This window comes from Strix uralensis, chromosome 8 (assembly GCF_047716275.1).
Source record: "Strix uralensis isolate ZFMK-TIS-50842 chromosome 8, bStrUra1, whole genome shotgun sequence".
In the NCBI taxonomy this organism is placed as follows: domain Eukaryota; kingdom Metazoa; phylum Chordata; class Aves; order Strigiformes; family Strigidae; genus Strix; species Strix uralensis.
In genome coordinates, this window is record NC_133979.1 from 30,776,662 (window position 1) to 30,796,445 (window position 19,784).

Here is a 19,784-nt window from a genome sequence, read left to right on the forward strand (position 1 = left end):
AAACCCGGGTTCGGCGGTTTTCCCATACAAGGCGAAAAGACAACAGTGAGACTAGAGCTCCCCTACCCTCTCCCTTCCCCCGCTACCCCCGATACAATAAGCAGTAGGAAAGAAATTAAAAGGAGAAGAGAGAGACTTCACGGATAAGACGGGTAAAGCAGAGGACGCCGGAGCCCGGCGGCGGCGCCAGCGGAGGCCGAGCCAAGTGACAGCCGGCAGCGCCGCCGGCACCCCGGGCCGCCGGCCGGGCCCGCCGAGCCCCGCGAGCGGCCGAACCCGGCCCCACCGCCGGTCCCGCCGCGTCCGGCGGCCCGGCCTCCAGCGGGGCGGCAGTCGCCAGCCGTTCCGGGCCGAGCGCGGCCTGTGGCGGCGGCACGGGCCGCTCCCGGCGCCTCCTCCTCCTCCTCACCTGGTCGCGGCGGCGATCGACGCCCGCCGGCCCGGGGGCAGGTCCCGGCACATCCCGCAGAAGCAGAGAGAAAGACGGCGGGAGCTGGCGGCGCCCCAAGCTCGGCTCCGCTGCCCGCCGGCACGCAGCCCCTTCAACAGCGCCAGCCCGCCGCCATTACCGGCCAACGACTGACACGGAGCGGCGGCGGCGGCGAGAGCGGCGGCGCGGGGCAGGGCGGGAGAGACCGGCCGCGTCTCGCGAGAGCCGGTCCGCCGCCGACCTTCCCAACATGGCGGCGTCCCGCCGCTCCCCCTCCCCTCCGCCCGCGCCTCACCCCCGGCGGCGGCCATGTTGGGTGCGGCGCGGCCTCCCCGCCCTGCCCCCCCGCCTCAGCCGAGCAGCGGGGCGGCGCGGCTGCCCGCCTACCTTGCTGAAGCCGCGGCCGGGCTCCAGGCCGGGCTGAGGCGAGGAGCGGAGCCCGGCGCCGCGCTGCAGGTGCACCCCGGGCGGCGGGAAGGGCTGAGGGCGGCGCCGGCCGAGCGCACCTTTCATGGTGCCCGGGAAGCCCACGCGGCGGCGCGCCCGGCCCCGGGCAAGGCGGCCGCCGGCGGCTCCCGGCCTCGGGGCGGGGCGGCCCGGCCAGGCCTCTCGTCGCCCCACCGGGCCTCCGGTCACCCCCCGGGCCCGGGCAGGTTCGACTCTTCACTCTTCTCTGGGCGCCAGACGCGAGGCCTCGACCTCAGAAAAACGTTGTTTTACAATAATTTCCTCAAAGCTTCCCCCCCACCCCACACTCCTCCACGGTTGTGCAGACTTGACTTGCCGGTTCAGTCCACATGCAAATCGTGAAAAAATAAAGAGCTGTGGCAGAGCTCTCGGTTTTGATGCAAGAACAGGGACTTCGCAATGTTTATTAAACCACTGCTGCAGCGGTGCCAACGCTGATGCTGGCATTCCTGAAGCAGCTCCAGTTCGAAACTAGGGCACTGCTTTTAGTCATTTGTATTCATAGCTAAGTCATCTTTACAAAAATAATTTAAATTTTTTGTAAAATGAAAGCGACTCTGATTAGAGTCTCCCAGTTGCCAAATTTAAGTTTAAATAAACAACATTTGCAATACTTCACAGGGATGACTGAGTACCACCGACTTAATTTCACTTTTAAGTCATTATAAACCCGGAAGAATTTGTTAGTACACCATCTTCTGTTGCTTAGATTCCACCCCAAAGATGCATTAAAACCACCCACATTTCAAAAATAGGTCTAAGATGTTATCCAGCTATAACAAGATTATTTCCACTGAAGAAGGAAAGTTATTAGAACAGGAAAAAAATGCTTCCTACAGTTATTTTGGGAATGTCTCCTTCAGGGCTTGTCTACAACTTCACCCGAGTCTGGTTTTCAGTCATTAGCATGATTGTTTGACTACAGATGCCAAATTTCTTGGGGGAGCACGGGGGTGGAGAGTTATCTACCCCAATCACTAAAGAATCACTAAAACTACTAGACCTTTCTTTCCCCCCCCCTTTTTTTTTTTCTTAAACAAAAAGGATTAAACTATTTTTACATAGCCCCTCCTCTTGTGAATTGTCAACATTTTGCAGGTAAATTACTCCAATATGGGAACGCCATACAAAAACACCCTAAACATTGAGAGACCATTACAGCTGCGAAGAACTTCATCATGTCATAGGATACCCTTTTAACCTTAATTTGGCTCTTTTACATACACTAACTAATTACAGAGTATATTTTCCAGCATAAGCATACCTCCTTTGAAACAAGAGGTAAGCTTGAGATGTTTAAACCTTCGAAAATGACTTTGTTTTGCCAGATGGGGGAAAAAGTAGGTGAACAACCGAAAGATGAGCACAGCTCCAATGGAATATAGTGGTAAGTAGTGCCTAATTCCCTCCCAAGTCCTCAGAGAGCAAACCTGCTCCTCCCAAATGCAGAAGACTAAGTAATAATGATAATAATGACAATTTCAGTCAATGAAAACAATATTACTACAGTGTATGGGAGCCCTGATCTCAGACTAGGGCAAATTAAATTATTACATTCCCTGTCATCACCTAGTGTTTGTTTAAATTTACTGCTTAATATTGCTGGATTGGCAGCCTATTTAAATTATTCAGCACTTTTGTAATGCACTACCTCTTTAATTATGCTTTTAAACATAGTTTCTCTTTTCTACTTGGAAGCAGTTAATCTAGTTTCATGCTCCTCCTTGTCATCTTCAGGCAAACAAGGCATCCCATTAAGATTTTTTTAAACATGAAAATCATTTGTTTTCAGTCAGTCAAATGAAATGAAAAGGCAATGTTTGTCTACTGGTTTTGCTTCTATATGGCTTCTATTTATTCTCTGTATCTGTCAGTGGAACTTAATTGTAAAACTTTAGGTTACTTTTTCAAAGATTCCCTACCAATGAGCAGAAAGCTCTGACAGGGAAACATCAGACAAAAAGAGAAGAGAAAGACATTATTACAGAAAATACAATGATCTTGTGAAATTAGAAATAAATAAACTGTTTACCTGCAAGTAGCCACAGCTGAGAGAAAAGGAAGAACCGAACACACTCCAGTTTGATGAACTGCTCGCTAAACTGCGAAGCAACGGAGGTAACCGCAGCAAGCACTGCCCAAGCACTGGAAGTGGTGGATGGAGACAGATAGTAAGTTAAAAGTAAAGAGCCACAATCTCATCTGGGGCTAACTTGGGTATTGCAGCTTTAAGAGAGGTTTGGAAAGTTTTCCACTCCATACTACTCTTGCACACCCCTTCTAAAATTAGAAAGGGGCAGCTGGCTATTGCAGCCGAAAGATCGGCTGGAGCCCCCAGACTCCCTCCCCCCTTTCCTTGACTGACGTGGCTCCCAAAAGCCACGGAGGAATTTGGGGAAGGGTGCTTCCACCTGTTGGACATGGAATGAGGTTGTCCAGGCATTCAATTATAAATCCAACTGTCAGGAGCTGACAATAAAACAGGACACAGGACAGCTGTAAGGACTACAGGAACCCCCCCCACCTTCTCCATACTCCTACAGTTTTGCAGTTTGTCTTGCAGCAGAAACAATGCATGGAAAATTGTTCTTTGTGTGATTTGGACTTATAAAATAAGCCCAGAATCACTTCTGCTTTCCAGCTGTGCTACAGGGTCTTAGCACAGAATCTGGCAAGTTGTTCATGTATCATTGTACACCTCCAAAACCAGATTCTTTTTCCTAAATACAGCATGCTGGCAATTGCACTATAGATGGTGCATAGAGCTGCATTCTGTACAGCAAATACTTTTATGCCTACCTTAACATGGAGCTCACCTTGCCTTTTGCACTCAGTTTGAGCTGAATTGGTTAGTAGTTCAAAATAAGTATCTTTTTCAAAAAAAAAAAAGATATGAAAACCATGACCTTTTTAATTTGTGAAAAATGATAAAATGCTTTTGTTGGTGTGAAAAAATAGGGAAAAAAATTAGTCCTTTTAATGAACCTGCTTAGCATGCTCAGAACTCCACTGCTCAGCACAATGTGACTCAGAGCAGGGTGTGAAAGACAAGGTAACAACAGACAGGGCTGTGTATTGTTCTAGGTCCCTTTTATAACATCCACTGCTGAAGGCAGAAGGGGTATTGCCCTCCTCCACAGCAGGAGTAGCAGAAGAGGGGCCACACTCCACCTTCTGCCTGGGCTGGCCACCTACAAGGGGGCTCTCGCCAGCTGCGGGTGTCTGCTCGCAACCCAAGGAGCGGTTTGACTGCGTTTTCCAGTCCAGTTTGCAGAGTGCTGGAAATTTTGTCTGCAAACTGGTGTGTAGCTGGTTCAGCTCCCCAAAGATCATAGTCTGCCCAAAGTTTGTATGCTGTAAGCCCACAGAACAAGAAACATCCCCCCTTCGCAGTCCCAAGGCCAGGCCTGGTGTCTTTGCTCTTTATAAGCACATTTTTGCTGTCACAGACTATTTAATTTTCTGATCTGCTGACAGTTGGGGACAGTTCAACTTCAGAAGTGAGATTTCTCTAGAAGCAGCCAAAGTATTTTACAATTTGGAAAACATCAAATGGCTACATTTGCTGCAGGCAATGAAATAATTATAGAAAGAGGATAGTAATCAGCTGCCTGTGAGCAAGACAGACATTACTCTTCACCTCTGGTTGAGGAGGAGTGAGTTAACGAGATCTGCATTAAGCACCTGTGGATATTTAATGAGAGCCTTTTAAGGACAAAGCCACAAACAGCTACAAAAAAGGACCTACTACTTCAAGAGCAGAAACAGCCTTCTAATCCTGAGCCCCTCCTCCAGAAGGGGCTACTGTGTATACCATTTTGCTTTTCATTTATTTTTCCAGACTAAGCAACACACCATATAACTGGAAATACAACCTCACTTTCTCTACAGTTACCAAAACAAAAGAAAGTGATTCTCTTTTGTCTGGCACAACATTAAGTCTTTACTTTCCAGGCACCTTCCTATTTTGTCTTGAAACAAGGGAACATAGCTCTTTAATACCCCATAATTGGGGGGGAGCAGTTTTAGAAACAGAAAATAACCTGGATTACATATGTTTGAATTGTGTAAGAGCGTGGAATCTCCTGCCTTCATGTCATAACTTCGTCTTTTTTTTGTGGTTGCCAATTCTGCTAATTATATACTTTTTTTTCTAAACTAGTTTTTAGTAAGATTGTCCCTCCAGTCAGTTCACGGTGCACTAGTTTGCAACAGCAGAGGTAAAGGAACATGCAGCTAGGAGTGGAACAAGAATGAAGTCATCCCTTTTGTCAGCTGCTGACTCTTGTATAGGACTAATGAAACAAGTGAACCATATCTTATCATTAGTTCCAGCTGAAATAAGAACTGAAGAATTAGTACAAGAACACCAAGTAAAAGACAACTCAGAGCTATTACAATTTCCTGAAGTGTTCCCTGTTAGGGAAAAGCCCTGATATTATCTGCACCCCAGTATCTACCCCCCCACTCAAGTTTCTTAAGAGTTCTAAATTTTGCAAAAGATTGTATTTTAGGCATCTGTACTTGGTCAAAGGTAAAAGGAACAATCTTAAACATGTAAAAAAAAAAAAGAGTCTGACCACCTAAAATTCAATAAGCAAATCTTAAAACAGCTTATAAAACAAACAAGTATATTTATTTTTAATGATTACTAAAATAGTTTACATAATATACAAATATGCTATCAGGACACACTTGGAAATAAGTCACAGTTGTTTTTTCTTAAAAAAAAAAATCTGTCCAGTGAAATGTCCAAAATGTAAATGCCATCTTTTCCTTCCTGAGCTATTCTTAATCACCCAGAACAGCAGCACTTCCATGTCTTTTTACTGTTTATATTTCTTCCCATTAAAATAAAAAGCACTATCCATTGCTGGGTCTCAGTGGTTAGAACAAACCCACCCCTGGTTTAAATGACCACAGCTCTGCATCTCAAACTGCCTTCTTTTACATGCTAAAGGTGATTTTGGTCCATTCCACTTAACACCCCAGACCTTTGCTTGCACAAAGAAGCCAGAAGCTTCAAGAAGTTTTCCTGGCTAAGAAGGACATTTTGCAACAGGACAGCTCAAGGGGCTTCTGAATAAAGGATGGGTCCAAGAGCCACTAATGTCTCAGCTGTTACAAGAAAACATCCTATTAATTTGAGAGCAGTCTTCAGACCTTCCTTCATACTCAATAAAACCAAATGCACACAGACCAATAGTTCAAGAGCACACACTAACAGCAATGAAATGGAAGTGCTGCAATTCTCTTTATTTTTTTACACAAAATACTTACAATAGAAGCAAGGACATGTTTTTAGTCTGGTGTGAGGGATTCTCAGCTTGAGGCACACTAAAAAAAATGTATTTTAAAAACATGCATTGCAAATCTGTTCTTCACTAGAAGCTTATACAGCAAGCAGCAGGTTAAACACAGACACATGAAGAAAGGTTATTTTTCTAGGATACCAAGTACCCCAAATAAATAAATTCTCTTGATGCAAAAATAATTATCTTATTAAAATGAGAAATAACCTACGTCTTCCTAAGATTTTGTTTGGAAAGGAGATAGTGTACACACAGCTGGCATTTTATCATTTCCCCCCCAGATTTTAAGACTTGCAGAATTTTGACAAAGAGCAGAAAACTCCTGGAAGCAGCAAGGCAAAGAGGTGCTGAGGGATTATTTAACTGACGTCAGTACTACTAACATTAAGCAATCCTCTGTACCTCAGCTTTTCTCACTCTCCAGAACTGTCTGGGGCAGGCTCATTTAAGGAAGAAATGCTTGCTGAAAGGTTCTCTACAAGTCACAAATCTTTCAAGCAATTTTGCCATTTCTAGAAGTCGCCAGAGACAGCTGACATCTATGTTGTGATCAGATGGATCAAGAAAAAGCTTGTGCTTAGACTCACATCACTATCATCATTTTCAGTTTATGTTTTTTCTCATGTTAGAAGTAAGAATTCTGGCAGATGAAGGTGATGCTTTTGCACCCTGTCACCTTGTCAAACGAGCTACCAGCTTTATGCACCACCAGAACAGGATCCTCATAGCAAAGCCAACAGTGCACCAAGACAGCTTCAGAAGCAGAGGAGTGGTTCTGCACTAGCAGACACTTACTTCCAGCTCCAGGACACCAAGCCTGAATAAGTCACTGAACACAACTTACCAACAACCAGCAAGTTCCTTGCTTACATTCTGCAGCTGATTTAGAGAAGACCCAGTTACTTTAGCAGAAACAACCCTGCCAGTTGGTGGAATTTCTCTGCACAGAGGGGACTGTACGCTGCCTGAGCTCAGCAGCTGCAGTAAGTTCTTCCCTGTTCAGCCACTGCAACATACATTTTCTGTCTTCCTCCCTTCCCAAGTCCTGTCTGATAACTTTTATGTGCATCCCTCTGCAGGGAGGCCTTTTTCAGGCCAAACAGGCAACACAAGATGAGATATGCGGCTCCACAGTCCACTCAGCTTATCTGTGTCCATGCTATTATAAGAACTAGGAACATCTGAACTCGTAAACTTCGCCCAGAGGAAATCCCGGACTTTCTCCTCAACCTCTTGCAAGGTGAGGCTCTTTCTCAGCGACTGCTCATCCAGGAGAACGGTCAGCAGAAGAGCCACATCCTTAAATGCTGCGTTTTCATGGTCACAGTATTTGTAAAAGATTAAGGTGGAGCCTGCAGGCAGTAACTCAAATCGATGCACCACTGCTACCTTCTTGCCTTCTCTGAACCCAGAGCTGAGCTCATTATCTACCTCCAGCTTGACAACGTCACTATCCAATATGGCTTTGTCTGCCCCATTAATTTTGATTGTAGTAGCATTCTGGGAGAAGGCAAAAGCATCAGCAATCTCGTTACTTAGGCACCTCAGTGCTTTCTCAGCTTCTTGGCCAGCTGCGAACAGTAAGATGGCCGGCTCCAAACGCAGATGGGAAGCATTAAGATGTTTCTCAAGGAACACATGGGTTCTTTTCCACAGATTGGGGTCCTGACTTTGGTACGTATTTTTTAGTTTCTTCATCCGGGCCCGAAACGCTTGCAGAATTTGAGTATCTCTACTTGACAAAGTTGCGTCTAGAAGACTTGGCATTCCACTCCACAGGACATAAAGCAATGGGACACTAATTAACAGAACCAGTAACAAAGTCCAGCTCTTGTGAAATCCACTCTGCGATTCACCATCATCTACAGAAAGGAGGAGCAAACAGGGACAAAACAATGTTTTAAAAGGAATCAGAAGTCAACAAGTGAGAGGAAAAAGTAGAATTCAATTAACTTGTCCTAATCTCAAGCTACTGGTACAGTAGTTGAAGAGCATGAAGATGTTCTCATTAAAAAAAAAAAACCCACACAAACAGCTTTGAACTTCTTTAGCAACTTAGTGAAGGGACAGCATAAAAAAAGGACATTTTTATGCATTTCCAGATTGACTAAGAAATTGGACATTCTTCTGAAAAAGGAGCTCTTCTGAGAGTTTATCAATACTCCATTCTATTTAATCAAATCCAAACTAAGAGCTTAAAATGGTTCTGAAGAAGGTCAAGCTTTTTCCTACATTTAGGCTCTGCAAAAACCTGGTATCACCAGAATGGTTTCTGTGTTGTTATTTCTCCTCCCTATCTTCATAAGGATAAAAATAGTGTCTACAGTAGTATTTGCATCTCAAACGCTGGTGATCAACACTACCAGAAAACATTTGTGATCTTTGGATTAGTCAGCTTCACGAAGAGTACACACAGCAAACTGCACAGAGAATATCAGATATTTTGATTTGGTTTGGTATTTGAACAGTTAAATTAACAGGTTTGACATACTGCAAGCATAAGGCTCAATTCTGTTCCCAGTAAAATCAGTGGCAAAACTAACTTTTACTAGGACAGCAACACAACAACTGTTAAATAAGAACACCAGTAGGCCTGCCTCAGTTTTAATCTTGCAGCAAATCTTGTAAACACTACAGATGGAAGACCTTAAATTCAGGTGGCAACGTTACCTATTATACACCACCCTTCCTTCCTTAGTGCTGAAAACACATGCCCTAGCAAGCAAACCATCTGTTCTGGCAAGGACCCTCAGTTTAACACCAGCTACCAGGAAATTTAATACTTGGACAGGCATGAAAATGGTTAAATGTAACACAAGCACAAAATAGAAGTGAAAGCAGAAGCCTTACTTTTGGCCAAAGGCTGTGACTCCTTCCCTATACTGGACTGATCTCGAAATTTACTTCTGCCTGTTAAGAGATTAAGAAAGGAACATGAGAAGAATACTAAGACAACAATTATAACCAATCTTTCAGCAGGGAATTTAACAGGGAGTTGAAATCACCAAACTGCATTATTTTCAATGAAAGGCTGTTCTTAGTTATGCTTTTACATACAAAATTCTACGAAGCTTACAGGAAGGTTAACAAAGCACCCTTGCATAACACCATGTTGAAGCAAACCCAGTCCTGCTAAGCAGGAGCAAAAGCGAAGCTGTGACCTCATCCCGGGTAGGGCTGTATCAGGTGTGGGGCCTTCTGTCCTTTTCTGCAACATTCACCCTCCTGTGCTCAAGCAAGGCTGGTCTTGAACAAGGAAAATGGTACTTTCACCACTATTACTAGCCTGAGAAGTCCCATTCAACTGGCAGACCAACCCTCCATCTATGCTATTTGCCAAATGTCAGTTCTTAAGCCATCTTGACAATCTTGCATAAAAAGCAAAAAAAGTCCCCAACCTATCACAAATCACCCCCAAAGATTTTTAACTCTTGAAAAGTTATGCAAATAAAACCAGAGGCATTTCAAGTACTAGACAACAAAATGGCAGAGAGATAACAACCTGTTATTTTCTGCACAAGGATCCCACGTCCCAATTAAGTTTCCTGATTTTGCTCAAGAATTTGAGGGACAGAAAAATGGAAGCTCCATTAACACACCTATTAGAAAAACAACATCATGCAAGATAAAAGTAGCAAGAGCAAAGCGATATGTTAAAGGCGTAGTCTCGTATCCCCTCTCCGTCTAGCTTGGGTCAGAGATCTGCTTCATCAGCAGTCAGTTTCTTGGGATGAATTGTGCTTTTAAAGCAAAATGCAAGCTTTCAACTTCAAAATATACTTTTGGTCTCTTTATTTAAATGGGCCCACACAGCAAAGTACAAGAGACATTATCCATAAAGGAGTGTTATGAACAACTTTCCCAAGAGACCAGTATGAATATATACAGTGCAATTACTGGTCAGCATGTTTTCAGCATTTAGTCAGTTAATTAAAAAGACATGAGAATTTCTGGCTTCTTGTGAGCTACAGCAACTGGTTCAAAGCTGAAGGTTCTTTAATAATGTATAAACAAATAAGGATACTGTCAATGGCACTATTGAGAATAAATTGAACAAACACACCCTGCAGTAGTTATTTTGAGAACACTAAAATAAATTCTATAACCTTGTTTCTGTATGAATGTAATCGCAGAAGGTGCTAAAAGCAGCTCTGGTTTAAGCTGGAGCTTAACTGGCTTAATGAGCTACATTATTCTGTAATTTCAACCCCCCACCCCAATAGGGCACAGACATGGAGCTTGTAACTGAATGAGCTTATGTAAGTCTTCTAATAGTTAACAGATCAAAATCGCCTCAAATCTGCAATATTTTACAATATAGCCCTGTTTGCCAAGACCAGGTTTCATATTTAGGAGACAGCTGTGATTCATACGCTAGAGGAAAAAATATTTCAATAAACAGTCTAAAACCAGATCCTATCCTATCTAAGAATCTTCCTTATTTACAACACAATTTGCATGAAGGCCAAGCAATTTGTTCGTCTTGCCTAACTCAAAAGGCGTAACTTCTGCAGACACCTTAGAGCTTTCAGAGTGATTTTCCAAAGTTCTTCACCCAACACACAACTGGTCACTCCTGCAGCACCTATTACCTCTGGCACAGGAAAGAAAAAGTACCAGACTAGCAAGAACTCCCAGCATCAGTTAATTTTCCAAAGGCGTTTTACAGATGGGCAGCTGCCACAAGACGAGCTTCTCTTCCGGAAGGCATTGTGGTTTTCAAAAAAAAAACCCTGAACCACCCCCCCGGGTTCTCCAGATTGAATTCTGATTTACAAGACTTTGTTTATCTAGACCCGTTCAGGATAGAAACAAGCATCACTGAGACATTAAGAACAGAAGGCTACTAAGAATTCAGAAGTTTTTCATTTTCTCTTCTTTCAAGTACTCTTCCTAGAGGAAAAAAAACCCAAACCAACAAATCCACAAAAACAACTGAGGATAAAAATCTGAAACACAAGGAATTGGTCATTAGATGAACAGACTGGAGAAAAATGCTGCTCCTCTCCAGGAGTATAAGACAACTAATTAAATCATAGCAGGCCACCTAGTCAGGGAAAGGCTAGAAGGGGAGGTGGCATGTACAAACTAATCTAACATTCACTGCTACCAAAAGGTGAAGTTTCTGTCCCCTTCCTGAGCTCACCCCCACAACGCCACTAGTACATGCTCTGCACTTACTGACTGTTCCACGAATCAACTCCATTTCCTAACCCATTCAAAAAGGGGAAAAAAAAAAAAAAAAAAAAAAAGGTGGGTCATTTTCAGTGGTCAGCAAGTTGAATAACCTCACAGAAGGGCTCTGCCTCTGGAATGTGCTGCCTTCTCCAGCTTCCATTTGGAGCTGCCTCCTGGATCCCTTTCCACCTTCCCAGACAGTGTCCCAGGGCACAAGAAAATCCATAAGCAGAGGAAAGGAAAATAATTCTGTACTTTTCACTTAATTACAGGGAAAGACCAGGTATCTATTTTTCTACTTACTCTGTGATGTAGATGAGTGGTGCTCTTGATTTTTCTCAAGGAAGTCAGCCTTTCTTTCTGAAACCAAAGCACAAATGAAAGAACTTCGTTATCACATCAAAGGTTGGAATGACAGACAAGCCATACATGCTTTTAGCTCTTTTCTATGAAATCCTCAGAGGTTAGTAGGGAAAGAGTATATGCTGTGCTGCCAAACCAAGTCTGTGCCGTTTGACAGCCTCTTGGACCCCTCTGTAGGTGGAGAAATCTACTATTATCTAATAGAAAGGGCTTAATTTGGCCCTTCACCCTGCTTTTCCCAATATGACACAAAATTATCCTTCCTATTTTTTTTCTTTAAAAGAGTAATGATGCAATAATGATGAAAGAATGGGAAATTAACAGCGTTAATTGATTGCTAATACAAGGTACTAGATTCTGAAACTAAAACTATTTAGCAGGAGAGAAAAACCAAAAATAAACAGCATAAAGCAAACACCATAACACAGCTATCAGCCTGGGGGGACTCCAGCAAACATGGTCGTGTCCGTCGCTGCCTGAGCAAAATGCCTGCATGTGCTCCTGGGAAAGCGCAAGCTGACACAGAGGCGTTCTTGTGCACATCTCAGCTACCTGGTTCACGCCTGTGTTTTGTCAGTCTGCGGTCACAACTGCTTCCAGTGCCCTCCCACAAACACTGTGCGATCAAGACTGTTACTCACCAAATGAATGCAGGCCACCACCTCGCTCTCTGACCACTTATCAGCTCTCCTAAAAACCTCCCTTATATAGAGTATTTATTTGGATGTATTCAAACCATCTCTAGTAACATAACTACCTTCTGCTGGGCTAAAAAGTATCCCATATTTTCTTCCTCACTGTATTTCCCTATTGCTTCTGTAACAAATATAAGAGAAAAATCTTAAGCAATGAACAGAAAAAGTGCTCCCTCACTTTGAAATCACTTGGGACAGTCAGCTTCCTCCTGATAAAGTAACTCATACTTTTAGAAAAAGAACAGTTTTGCTTTGCCTGAGGCAATTAAAAGATCCACTCTCATAACGGTTTTCAAAGCAGGTATGATATTACTCACTGCTTTTCAAAAAAGACACCTAAGTTTTTTATCAAAGCTTAAAACTGTGCCTTCTTGAACTTTAAGGTTTTACACCCAAGCAGATGACTGTCATACTACAATCAGTTTTAATTTGACTCATAGGTAGGAGTGCACCCTGAATTTATTTTTTTTTTTTTAAACTTCTTCATCCATTCAGATTTCAACTCAACAACTCCCCCTTTTGTAACAGAACTGAAAGAATTTCATTTTAGGTCATTTAAACAATCATTTATTACATCATGGAAAAGGTACTGATAAAACTGGTGGTGTTACCTTTTAACAGCGTATAAATGTTTGATTGATGCTCTGCTGGTTTCTCAGGTTCATTACTGTCATAAGTCTTTGTTTTTTCCTTTATTGGACTCTCTTGAAGAAAATAAACTGAAGAACTGCCTGTCAGAAAAAAAGAAAAAAAAAAAAGAAAAAGAGAATTGGTATAGGTGCAGTATCATTTGTGCCCAAGACATAGTTTCAGAACATATGTGATCTAAAATCAGTGATTTTCAAGTTGTGATCTCCCAGGAGTTACTTTCTTAAAATGTAACCAAAAGCAACTAAGACTTGAAAAGCTAATGGTAAATTTGAGTTCACTAAAAATATAGCTGTCTACACCATCACACACTTTTTTTTTTTTTAAATTATTTTTAGGAGTCCTTGGCTTAAAAACACTTAAAAAAACAGACATCAAGACACCAAATGCTATGATCCAAGAAATGCCTTACACTAAAGGGATTCAGTGTAAACTACTAAATACACAAGCATGGGAGTAAAGAGAATTTTCCCCACAGCTTTGGGCACACAAAAACAATAATTGTGCTGTCTTCTACAGCATTAGGCAGAGGGGAAAAGAGAGAGAAGCAAATATAGAACTTAAGTCCCCTTTTCATGTAGTCCAAGCCATCCTTTAGTTGTGTCTCTTTCTCTCATTAACCCTAACAGCAATCCAGGGCACCTATGCTCCTAACTTAATCCCCTCAGGCAGCTAGGAAGAATCTAAACCAACACCTTTAGATTGTTTGCCAAAATTACACAGCCATTCAGATGCTGAAACCCAGCCTGGTTAACGTTACTAACTAGAAAGAAAAAAGCCCTGTGAGATGACAGAGCAAAGGTCAGGGCTGGAAAGCCAGTCAAAAGCAGAACACCAGGAGAAAAGGTTTGAAAGGATAAAGTGCAACCACATGGTTGCCCAGATTCAAGGAGCGGCGGGGGGAAAATTCAGGTATGGAATAAAAGCTGTAGTACAGCTGTGGAACAGAGACCATGACACAGCAATCAGGCTGAAGGGCATTAGCAGAGGAAACAACAAAGGGAATACAATTGGTAAAACTTTTTCTCTGTAACATTCACACTGGGGCCTTTTATTCTTTTAACAGTACTGGGTTCTTCTGGGGTTTAATGTGTTTCTATAGCTCTTTTCCCATATGTGTGAGGGCAACACACAGCTTGCCACCTAGTGTTTATTAATTTTACTTCAAGAAAAGAAAACATAAACCTTTTTCTAAAATGTTCTGGCAGCTTTAGTATGCCAGTGTATGTGAAGCATACAAAGGAAGAAAAAAAAAAACCCACACCCAAATCAAACCCAAAACGCAAACGAGGGAAAAAACTGTAAGTTTTAAACTATTAAGTCACAGGTACAACAGTAAAGTATTTGCACACAGTGAGTGGGATACTATGTTTTCAAAACCATCTTAAAAAGCTGTTAAGTGACTGACTTCCCACCAAACTAAGAATGAAGATCCTCATCAAATTTCTTGATCTTCAGGAATGCCAAACAACATACCCATAATATTTCACTATGTACTGAGGTTTTGCAAGGAAAATCTCACTAGTAGCAGTGGCTAGTAATCACGAGACCAGAGACACCTATGAATCTGAAGAGGGCTACTCATGCAGTCCCTACTTTTTAATTTCTCTCCCCTTGTTTGCATCAATCAGTACTGCGTCCCTCAAAGCGTTCTTAAAAACTGTTGTAAAAAGGAAGCATTTAAATATATACAATTTCATTTCTCATATGAAGACAGCTTGTGAATCAGCACCTTCTGTAATAGTGGGTATCACCAACAGGAAAAGCATTAATGCAAGCAGACAGCACACAAGGCATCCCCTACAGAGAAATGTAAACTCCCCCTTTATGAAGTTTAACTTTCCTAGAAATATACATAAATATAAATTCCAGTCCAGACATGCCTGTTGTTTCCTTACAAGGCCTTAAGCCTCCTACCCAAAGGATCATTCCTGCCTCTCAGACAGCTAGTGAGGATTTTCCAATCCACCTTCAATCTGCTAGCCAGCTGCCTATTGCTCAGTCACCTACCAGAAGAGTGATCTTCTTACTACCCCCATTTCATACACCAGTTTAATCAAAAGGATTAGAAATCTCCAAGTTCATAAACTACAGGTTTATAAACCAAAATATAAAGCCACTATTTTAACATAGTGGAACTTGTTCTTTTAAGTCTAGTACGTATCTATCCCTGTGGGTTCAATCTGTTTCAACGCAGAGATAAGCCTGCAACACCCTTGTGTGGTGTTCCACAGCAACTATAGACAGCACAAACCTGAGTGCCAAACCCACCAAAAGCGCCTGCCTTTAACTCGTACAGTCGTATGCTCTACTTCTGTATTTTAAGACGACTTCAATGGAGATTGCTAGCATGTATCTTTAGCTCGCTGATCTAGGAGATGCCTAATGCGAGGCAGGGTTTGTAGGCTCTTACAGCTTTTTAGCTCTAGAAGCAAGTTTCCTAATCTATATTTAAAACCTCTAAGCAGAAGCCAGAAACCAGTTTCTCAAGTTGTGGTTTTGCTTCCATTCTGCTCTCAGAGAAGTACGACAATTACGTCCTTATAAAAATCCACCCTGCTTGTCCTGTTGCCCCAGACCTTGCATTCCCCCGAACTCTGCAGAAAACAACACTGCGTAGCTACGGGTGGGAGGACTGCGAGGGGGGCAAAATTACTCCTTGGCTTCTATATAAAGCATTAGGGTCTCTTAACATCATACTTTTATGCCTGTTGTGACTATAATCAAATACCGCTGTTAAAGAGTTCGGAGAGGCGGGGGGGGGGGGCATCTCTCCCCACCCTGGCCTCATTTTTAGAGACATCTACACTAAAAAACCCACTCACCTGTACCTCCTAAAGCAACCCAGCTACATTTATATCACTAAACATGTTAGTGCCCTGTTAGCCATCGTGTGGGAGTAACAGCTTCCCACAGCTTTTTTCACAAATAAACTTTGTACTTTCCCAAATACTCGTAATCTCTCTTCCTCCCTCAAGATAAGATTTTTCCACACCTCCTGGAAATTCTGCTTCTGAAACGTAACACTGGCAGCCCTTTTTAAGGGCAGTGCCAGGTAATTAGGGCCATGCATCGCAGCTGTAACAAGAGCTTGGTGACAGCCCTGTCGCAAGAATACAGATGGGAATGGGGAACTGTCGCAAGCTGGCCCAACTCGTCCATCTGAGAATTGCCACATACTAGCGACGTATACAGTCCAACTCAAAACAGAGCTGCGGACTAAAATGGAAGGAAATACAATTTGCTTGCAGTTTTCTGATGGAATGACAGGCTAAAGTCATGTGGCTGTATTATACAAAGTTAGCACCCCTCTAAAGTTTTGGGGATACAGTTTTCATCAAGAAAGAAACAAGAAGGTGCATCACAGAGCTAACACAGCAGCTCATCCAGCCCCAGTGTCCCAGAGCAAGTCCTGATGCATGCTTGGTGCTTCAGAGAAAGGACAGGCAAGCCCCAATTATGCACTTCCTCATAAGCAGTGTTGCACACTGCATGGAGCACAGTCTCATAGCAATCTATTTATGCAACTCAAGACACTTTATTTAAATCTGGCCTTTAAAAAACAAGCACTTAGCAAAATCAGTTATTCCCCATTTTAATGCTGTGACAAAGTACTGTTCCAAGCAATGCGCTAGGTAAAACAGCCACCTAAGGGCTTCAGTGTCCTCTACATGCACCGATCCTTTTGGAAGGCAGAGAAGTGTCCTCACCTCTCATAGATGGACTAAAAAGGGCAGCGGGATTTCCTTACCTGTACGCTGGAACCACGCTAAAACCTGCAAAGGAGTTAAACCCCAAAACCCACCACTTCCTCCAGTCTTCTGCATTTCAGCACATTTGCAAGCAGCGCACACAGCAGCTTCTCCGAGTTAAAACCTACCTGCGGACCTACACGCTTTTATAGGGGGGCGAGTCAAGGAGTCTGCGTTCCCAAAGTGATGCTCCTCTCCTGAAACGAGAAACGGGTGAAGGGCGCGGCAAGGCCGGGCAGCTCCGTTCAAGCCCACCCGTCTCCAGCCTGACAGGCCTTCCAGGAGCACCGAACACCCCTTTCAGATTCACTGGAACATCCCATTGTTTCCAACAGGGCTGTCCAGGAGGGCACACACACACCACCACCCCCCCTACACACACCCCCCCCGGACTGCCCCTACCTCCCGGTCCCGCAGGCCGACCAGGCGGCCTCGGGGAAGGAGCGGGCCCGCCCGCCCCACTTCGCACCGCCCCACCGCGCCCTCAACCGCGGGATCCACCGCGGCGCCCTGCGCGCGCCCGCCCGCGTCGCTCACCCTCCAGCGCCCCTCTGGGGCCGGGCTCGGCCGCGGCCTCCGCCTCGGCCTCCTCTGCCCGCGCCGCCGACAACCGGGGGCTCTTCCGCCTGCGCTTCAGCTCGGTGGCGTCCGGCGGAGCCTGCCCGTCGCCGCCGCCCCCCACCATCCTGCCCGCTGCCGTCCCGCGCCGCCGCCGTCCCCTGCCCTGTCCGCCCGCCGCCGCCGCTCCGCGCCGCGCGGGACCGAAGCTGCCGCCTTCCCGCGGCGGGGGCGGCTCCGCGAACCTCACTTCCCGCCGGCCCCCCCGCGGGGCGGGCTCACCACCCGACGCTGCTTCCGCCGCTGCTTCCGCCGCCTGCGCGCGGAGGGGGCGCCGCGGCGTCACGTGGTACAGCGGCCGGCCCGCCATGGCCCGCGCGCCGCCGCCACCGCCTCCGCCTCCCCCCCCCCCCCCCGCCCCCCGCCCCGCTGAGGAAGCGGGGCCGCCGCCGCCGGAGCCCGCCGCTGCCGCGCTGCCTCCCGGCGGGAGGAGGCCGAGAGAGCGCCGGGCAGCGGCCGTCCCGCGGCCCGGTCTGCGCCGAGGCTGCCCTCCAGTGAAAAAAATGAGGGAGCGCCCGACGCGCCGAGCCGCCCCCCTCGGCCGCGGCCTCCCCTCGGCTCGGCGGGGCCCCGCGGGGGCGGCCCCTGAGGGGAGGCCGGGCCCGGCGAGCTCTCCGGGCGGGCCTCGGCCCGCTGCCGCGCTCACGCAGGAGGGCCGGGACAGGGCGAGGCGCCTCGGCCGCGCCAGGCGGTTTCTCTTCCCCTACCTGAGGGGCCGCGGCGGGCAGGGGCGCGGGCAGCCGGCGGGGGCCCCCCCACCGCCTCGGGTGACCCTCCGCGAGGCCCCGGGCGCTGCCTCCTCCCTGCCAGGGCGGGCGGATGGGCTGAGCCCCAGGCCGGGGGGGGGCTGCCCGCCTCCCGCGGAGGGACAGCGCCGCGGCCTCGCCGCCTGCACGGCGGTGTCCCCCGCAGCCATCTGAAAAAATGCCCGCACGGTCCGGTCGCTGTTTACCGAAACGTAGCATGCACGAGGGTTGTGTTTGAAACTGCGACGCACCTGCGTGTGCCTGCTTTTCCCATCTTTCGACAGTGGACGTTTTCTATAACCGCCGCACAGATGCTTACCAAATGGTCTGGGACCAGTTTGGAAAGAAGTTGCTAAGCAAATGCAGGGCCTTTTAAAAATTCTAAAGGATTTCAGCATACTGAAAGAAACAGGATTGAGGAAGATGATACTGACGTCTGTAACAGCAGTATCTTACCTACAATGCCCCAAAATACGTATGCTCGTGGCCATGTTTTGCAGGGTTAAAGGGGGTAGGTGTGTACCTGCTGGGTGCACTCAAAACAAGAAGGCTGGGTGAGGGAAGTGCCATTCAATCTTTGCTCCTGCAACTGTCTTGTCTACGTATATTTCAAGATAAAAACAATTTAATGCTGCACTAGTGCACTGTGAATGTTCCACTGTCATCCAGAAGCAAGTGCGAGAGACATAAATGACGCATACCTCCTTCTGTACCAGCAATAGAGTAAGTACTGTCACTCTTTCAAGATGCAAAAGCAGAACACAGGCATTTGAGCAGCGTTTTCTAAAGCAAAAATAAAAGAGGATGTAACAAATAACTGCATCAGGAGGTTTCAAAGTACAGCTGAACCATCCATTCAGCTCAAATCAAGCAGAAAAAGACCCGCCGGTCACTGGCTCATGACTTCTGACGGGGTGGAAAGCAACTACAAATAGTATCACTTTATTCACAAGTTTCCAGAGAAAGTTGCTAAATGATCACATTGTGTAAATATTTACATAGCATGTCCTTTATAATTCACATAGCTGCTGTTGGTTCTTCTGCAACTGAGAGAAAATGTTATTCCTATCTAATAAAATCCTCCCTCAAACTCGAGTTAAAAAAAGACCAGTTTTGTTGAGTTATAATTCTACATCCCAGCTCTTATCCCATGACTTTGTGAATGCTAAAGGAAAGAAAGCAACATTACACGACGTCAGCGTGCTTTTCTGTAACAGTTTTGTGATGGTGGATGACTTCATGCCCTAGGCTGACCAGTTAATTCTCCTGCCAAGCTGCTTTCAGGTAACCGGGTGCTCAACCCGTGCAGGCTGAAGTTTTGTCAGCCTACTCCCCCCGTTTTGTCACGCGTTGGCTTCTCTCGCTTGCTGAGCTGCAGTTCCGCCACTGGATTTGTGACACTTCCACAGCTGGGGGCAGGACGCTCCCGCTGCCCGCTCCCGACTGCCTCCCGTGAGGAAGGGACCGGCTGGTTGTGGGGACAGAGAGCTGTAAAATACTTTGATTCTCATGAAGCCCTTAGCACCCGACACCTGCAGCTCCTGTCTGCTTTGGCCACCTCGGCCGTTCCTTCT

The 19,784-nt window shown here is 45.6% G+C and overlaps 2 protein-coding genes across 15 annotated transcripts in view; both read right to left on the reverse strand.

Annotated features, from left to right (window-relative positions):
• Positions 1 to 3,003, reverse strand: part of CEP350 (centrosomal protein 350) — an 83,718-nt gene extending 80,715 nt beyond the window's left edge. For 4 of the 14 annotated variants that reach the window (XM_074876962.1, XM_074876965.1, XM_074876960.1 and 1 more), the window contains exon 1: positions 410 to 699. The gene's annotated coding sequence lies outside the window, so the exon portion shown is untranslated. Of the gene's footprint in view, positions 1 to 409; positions 701 to 817; positions 916 to 2,930 lie in introns of those variants that run through there. The other 10 variants (XR_012629910.1, XR_012629909.1, XM_074876967.1 and 7 more) reach the window with 5 other exon arrangements.
• A 2,509-nt stretch (positions 3,004 to 5,512) lies between these two features.
• LOC141946719 (uncharacterized) lies at positions 5,513 to 17,774 on the reverse strand. Its single transcript, XM_074876971.1, has 6 exons — positions 17,384 to 17,774; positions 16,975 to 17,043; positions 13,058 to 13,177; positions 11,692 to 11,748; positions 9,061 to 9,120; positions 5,513 to 8,072 (listed from the first exon to the last, which is right to left on the reverse strand). The coding sequence occupies exons 1-6, from the start codon at positions 17,772 to 17,774 to the stop codon at positions 7,270 to 7,272; spliced, it is 1,500 nt and encodes a 499-aa protein (XP_074733072.1). The 3' UTR covers positions 5,513 to 7,269.
• Positions 17,775 to 19,784: the final 2,010 nt, after the last annotated feature.